A 6,256-nucleotide genomic window follows, 5' to 3' on the forward strand; every position below is an offset into this window, starting at 1 on the left:
GAAAAAATTGTGAGCAGAGACTAAGTGGAAAGATGGAAATATTTTAATAATTAATATGTTAAAATTTATTTAAATAAAGTAAAAATAAATAAAAATAAAATTATCAATATTAGTTAATACCAATATTCTCCCTTTTATTAACATTCTCAGAGAGAAAAAGAAGATATTTCATCTTGGAAACAAGAACAAAATGCAATAAAAATGGTGCAGTCAGAAAACAAGATGAGCCTTAGGAAGTTAAAACAATGACAGCAGAAATGCAAAATTTAGTAAAAGGCTTTGAAGGGAATATGAAAGAAATCTAAATAGTAGAAAAAAAGGACAAAGTGCTAAGAAACAGGAGAGCAAAGAATACAAAATCAGAGACCCAGTTCAGGAGTTAGTTCCAGCAACTGAATAAAGAGAATTCCAGAAAGAGAAAACAAAGAATGTAAAGGAAGAAAACTCAAAGAAATAGCCTGAGAAAATTTCCAGAACGGAAAGATACGAGTTTGTTGATTGCAATAGTCCCCTAAATCCCCAAAAGATCAAGTCATTTCACGATGACAGGGAAGATTCAACAAACTTATGGTTGGGGGGAGATTTCACATAAGGAATCTAGAATCAGAATGGTTTCGGACTTCTCAGCGTGATACTGGTGGCTGGAAGACAATGGACACCCTCAAAATATCGAGGGCAAGCATTTTACAACTCGGAATTCCATAGCTGCCAAAACTATGAATTAGTCTTGAGAATAAAAAGAGTCAGACATGTACTCTCAACATGTTTTCCTCACGAATCTCAGAAAGCTACCGGAGGTTTTGCTCTATCAAAACTAGAAAGTAAACTAAGGAAGAGGTGGACTGTAGGAGACAGAAAGTCTCCAGCAAGAGACAAATCCTAGCCTGATGATGGTGACATGAGGTACCAAGGTGAGAACGTTGCGTCAGGTCTGGAGAGCACCCAGTCCAGGTGGGAATGGGGAAACACTCTGAGAAAAATGGCTCCAGATGAGAAAATTGGTAGAATAGTTGATACGTTCAATTAATGTATCAGTGAAGGAGATTCTGGAAGGATTTATTAACTCCAGGAAAAGCGAAAGTAGGGGAGCATATGGATTAAATGGCTCCAAAAGTAAGTGAAGTATACTATACCCCTTTGCTCTGAGTATCAATTAATGAAATAATTCTATAAGGGTGAGGGGAGGTGGGAGATGTGGTGGTCCTAGGATCGTTGTTAAAGAGAAGTAAATTCTTACTTTGCAGAGTGAGAAGTCAATAGTTAATGCTCAAACCTAAGAAGTTGAGAAGTAGCAGTAGAAATATGCTATTTAGAGATATGGATATAAAATTTAAAGTAGGCTAAAACTTGAATGTGGTTGCCATTGGGGAGTGGGCATTGTGTGGAGGTAAGAGCTGTTATTTTTCAAAATAAGTCTTATGGTTCGCTTCTTTAAACCACACTTGTATAACAACTTTTTTTTTGAAACAAGGTCTCATTCTGTTATCCAGGCTGTGCAAAGGCACAATCACAGCTTGCTGCAAGCTTTATCTCCTGAGTTCAAGCGATCCTCCCAGACCTCAGCCTTCTGAGTAGCTAGGACTACAGGTGCATGCCACTTTGGTCCTTAAGAATATTTTTTTTTTTTGTAGAGACAGGGTCTCACTATGTTGCCCATGCTGGTCTTGAACTCCTGGACTCAAATGATCTTTCTGCCTTGGCCTCCTAAAGTGTTAGCATTACAGGCGTGAGCCACCATGCCTGGCCAGCATGTATAGCTTTGATAAAAATGTATATATTCATATCGATGTTTATCTATCTGTGGAGCATATTGGAAAGTGATGGCTGAAGTGGTGAAAGTTGACTTTTTTTTTTTTCCCCATTGTGCCGGGATACTCAGCTAACAGGATAGAAAGCTAATGAGCTAATGATGGTGGATGGGGAGGTTTGGTCTTTTGCTAGAGCCCAAAGCAGCTTCATCAGAGGCTTTGAGTTCCTCGAACCCTGGAGCCAAAGGCCTTGGGAGAAGCGTGTTTGTCTAGCAGAGCCAAGATACTCTGAGTTACCTGAGCTGGGTGGATCCACTCTCTCAGGACAAGAGAAGGATCCAGCCCTGGCCGTAAAATCTATGGACGCTGGCTGCCCTAGAGAGAGACTCACTCTGTTTACCTGAGCTGGGAGAAAAGTGCCCTTATCTGTTCATACCTGGAGCAGCCAGATAATTTGGGGGCTCTCCTCCCTCTTCAGAGTGCTGCCGGCCTGAAAGAGAAAACCAACAGTAAAACAGGTGCCTCCTACTGAGGACAACGGAACAAAGAAGATAGAACTTTGCTTTCTTTTTGAGATGAAGTTGCGTTCTTTTCACCCAGGCTGGAGTGTAGTGGCACAATCTTGGCTCACTGCAACATCCGCTTCCTGAGTTCAAGTGGTTCTTCTGCCTCAGCCACCTGAGTAGCTGGCATTACAGGTGCCCGCCACCATACCCAGCTAATTTTTTGTATTTTTAGTAGAGATGGCGTTTCATCATGTTGGCCAGGCTGGTCTCGAAGTCCTGATCTCAGGTGATCCACCCACCTCGGCCTCCCAAAGTTCTGGGATTACAGGTGTGAGTCACGGTGCCCGACCAAGAAAATAGAACTTTAAAACAATCCACAGCACCAAATATAACCTCCATGGTCATCCAGCAGCATATTACTAAGAAATGATCTGGAACTAAGAATAAGCTTTTGGCAATTAAAAAAAAAAATCTTAAACTTAAAATTCAACAGAGGAAGTAAAATGTAGAATAAATACTGCTGGCCATGGGGGAGGTCATCTAGAATGTCAAATGGAGAAACTGTGTTGCCACACAGAACAAAAACATAATGAAATGGAAATGATGAGTGAGAAGATAAGAGCAGTGGTGCTAAAGCTAGGAGATCTTGTGTGTGAGTATTTGTTCCAGAAGAAGAGAAAGGAAGAAACGGGGTAGAATCAATAAAGAAAGAAACAGAACAAGAAAACGTCTCTGACCCAGAGAAGACTTAAGTATTGAGCTCAGAAGCATTCTTCGAGTGCCTAGAAATATGAAAAAAGACCCGGATGTAATCACATGCTGTGAAATTTCTGAACTTCAAAGGAAAAGAAAAAAAATCCTAGAAAATTCCAGATGCAAAAACAACCAACGACAAAGCCAGTTACCTGAAAAGGAAAGAGAATCAGAAGGCCAAGGAAGGCGTCTTTTGCGACTTGGGAAGCCCAGGGACATGGAACAATACTCACAAAGTTCTCAGATCTAAGAATCGTGGCCAAAATGTTATTTAAGTGTGAGGGGAGAAGACAGACATTTTCAGATATACAAAGATATCCCATGAACCATTCCTATGGAAACTATCCAAGAAGGTAGTCTAGGCAATTGAAACTTAAATTTGAAAAACGAACAAAACAATTTAAAACTCACAATAGAGGAAGACAAAAAGCACAAGAAACAGTGGAGAGCAATAAATCTAGTGAAGCGTGTACTAAATAAATGAATGATGAGAAAGTGATTTTAAACTACTGTAAATTAGAAAGAGTTTCTGAAAGAGAAGACAAGGAAGAAAAACCCTTAGTAATAGTTTGAAACTAAAATGATGGATTGTTCCCACCAAACCCAGGATTTGGGATAGAGGGGCTTGTGGGGATGAGGATGGGGAAATAAAAGGTGCTCTAGGTGTGATCTAAATTGAGGGGATTACATTACTGTATGCTTTTGGTATGATGATAGTGAAATATGGGTTTAAATATAACTTGAAAGATGAAAGTAACTATTAGTAGACTTGTGGTAGATAGAAAAACTTCCAGCAACCAGGGAGGGGAAACTTGAGTAGCTACAATTCCTTCCCATGTTCTTTAATTGTTTTATTATTATTATTATTTTTGAGACAGGGTCTCACTCTGTCACCCATGCTGGAGTGCAGTGACACCATCTCGGTTCACTGCAACTTCTGCCTCCTGGGCTCAAGAGATCCTCTCACCTCAGCCTCCCATGTAACTGTAACTGGGACTACAGGTGCATGCCACCACGCCCGGCTCTTCTTCTCCTCTCCTCGTTCTCCTCCTCCTCCTCCTCCTTCTTTTTCTTTTTTGTATATTTTGTAGAGACAGGGTTTTGCCATGTTGTCTAGGCTGGTCTTGAACTCCTGAGCTCAAGCAATTGCCTGCTTTAGCCTCCCCAAGTGCTGGGATTACAGGCATGAGCTACCACACCTGGCCAGTGTTCTTTCATTTTTGAATTATTTTTAATGATGAGGCTGCATTGATGAATTGCCTTCGTAATTATCAATAATGAAGTAAGAAACACTGAAAAGTTAATAGTGTTCAAAGACACCCCGTGGTGACATAAGCAAGGTCTTCGGAGAAACTCCTTTCTTCCATCTCTTACATTCTTTCCCTGTATGCTTTCCCCACTACCCAGAAACAATGACTAATGACTGTCACTAGGGAAAAGGGCTAGAGAATGGCATGCAGGTGACTTCGTGAGGCCCCAGAGTAAGAACTGAATAACATATGATGCAAATAAAGATGGCTCTCTGCGTACTTACAAGTTTTTATTTGTTAGGGAAGGGAGATGTTCTGGCATGCACTACAAGGGACTGGTAATTCTCACCTTTAGAAAACTGGACTCTGTGATGGGATTTGGGAGACACCAGGCTGAAAGCCATCAGCGGAGCAGCATGCTGAGAAGACCTCTGGCCTAGAAATGAAGGTGCCTCAGTTTTAGTTGTGTCTCTGCCATTTTCGTGAGCCATGCGTCTTTTTAAGCACTCTGAGACCAATTTTCCCACCCCAGGAAAACTGTGTTGCTGCACATAGTCAGCACTCTTAAAATCTCTCGAAATGTCTGCTGAATAAATAATGAACAAACAAATGAGTAAAATGTCTTGTCAAAGGTCTCCCTCAGTGTGAGCTGTGCCTGAACCCACAGGTGTCCTGAAGCAGCCTGATGATCTGTTCAGCTTCGCCCACCTCCCCCACTCACTCACCGGTCTCAGCACTGTGCACACCTCGCGGAGAATCTGTTCCTGGCTCTCCACAGAGCACAGCACCAGGGTGCAGACCACCACATCCACAGAGCCATCGGCCACCTGGTGCATGTTCTCCCCGGCAGCTACCACAAAGCGCTCAAACTGCAGGTGACGGTTCTCAATGCTCTTGATCAAAAACTTCTCAAAGTTGGGGTTGGGGTCAATACAGGTCACCCTGCACCCAGGTGGGTAGAATTTGAAGTTGGTCCCGGTGCCACAGCCCACCTCCAGCGGGGAGAGCTTCCCGGAGGGGCCTGCAAACTCCTGCAGGTTGCTGAAGAGCTCCCTCTTCTTGCTTGCCATCTGTTCGTTGTACATCACAGAGAACCTCACCAAGAAGTAGGGGAACCATTTTTTGCACATCCAGCTCCACAAGCCCAGAAAGTTCAGCAGGTACATGGGAAATGCCAGGATACCAATGGCCAGAAAGAGAAGGTGAGTGAGGACTGTCAGTGTATAGGAAGGTGCACCCACAGCCACACGTATGGGGAAGAGGGGAGCATGTTGAGGAAAGGTAAGACACTGTAAAATCCCTTCCCTGACAACCACAGAGTGGCCAAATAAGGGACAAATTAAGGGAGGTGATGTCCCTTGTCCCATTCTTCTTGGGTCCCCACCGGGAAGAGAGGCTAGGAATATCCACAAACATGGCAGATGTCTCAGGGCCATCTGCTATAATCACTTCAACCACAGCTTCCATTTGTTGCCTTTTTAAAATGTGTTCAGAGAGCTTTAGGTATATTGTAGACATTATCTCCTTCCATACTTAAACCTCATGAGATAATCACTATTGAGTTCCCGTTTTACAGATGAAGAAACTGAGTCTCACAGAGGTCAGATACAAGGTCATGTAGCTAGGAAGAGGTATTGTGAGTCAAACGAGAGTCCACGCCTCCTGCCACAGCACTGTAGTGTTGAGACTACTGATCTCCTCGACGGAGAGTAACTGTCACGTGGACTGAGACCAGAGAAAGTGTACGTGCAGGATGTTCAAGTGCAGAGGAGTTGGACAGAACAGACCTACAAAGTGTTGTTTCTATTTCCCCTGGCCGCAGAACTAGTCCTTCTCTTGGCGTCTGTAGAGCCTTCTCTGAACCAGCCTCCTTTCCACCTGTGGACATATGTCTGTATCGCTGGCTACCGTCGGCTCCTCCTTTTTGCCATAGACATCAAGGTGTCTCTCCTGGGCACCACGACTGGCCTCACCCAGACTCTTTTTTTTTTTTTTTTTT

The 6,256-nt window shown here is 43.0% G+C and overlaps 1 protein-coding gene across 1 annotated transcript in view; it reads right to left on the reverse strand.

Annotated features, from left to right (window-relative positions):
* Positions 1 to 2,222: 2,222 nt before the first annotated feature.
* The window catches only part of LOC108316008 (methyltransferase-like protein 7A), a 4,413-nt gene continuing 379 nt past the window's right edge, over positions 2,223 to 6,256 (reverse strand). The window contains exons 2-3 of the mRNA XM_037744663.1: positions 4,966 to 5,470; positions 2,223 to 2,238 (exon numbers count right to left, since the gene is read on the reverse strand). Of these exons, the coding sequence (XP_037600591.1) occupies positions 2,223 to 2,238; positions 4,966 to 5,470 (521 nt within the window). The remainder of the gene's footprint in view (positions 2,239 to 4,965; positions 5,471 to 6,256) is intronic.

This window comes from Cebus imitator, unplaced genomic scaffold (genome assembly GCF_001604975.1).
Source record: "Cebus imitator isolate Cc_AM_T3 unplaced genomic scaffold, Cebus_imitator-1.0 Scaffold181, whole genome shotgun sequence".
Classification (NCBI taxonomy): domain Eukaryota; kingdom Metazoa; phylum Chordata; class Mammalia; order Primates; family Cebidae; genus Cebus; species Cebus imitator.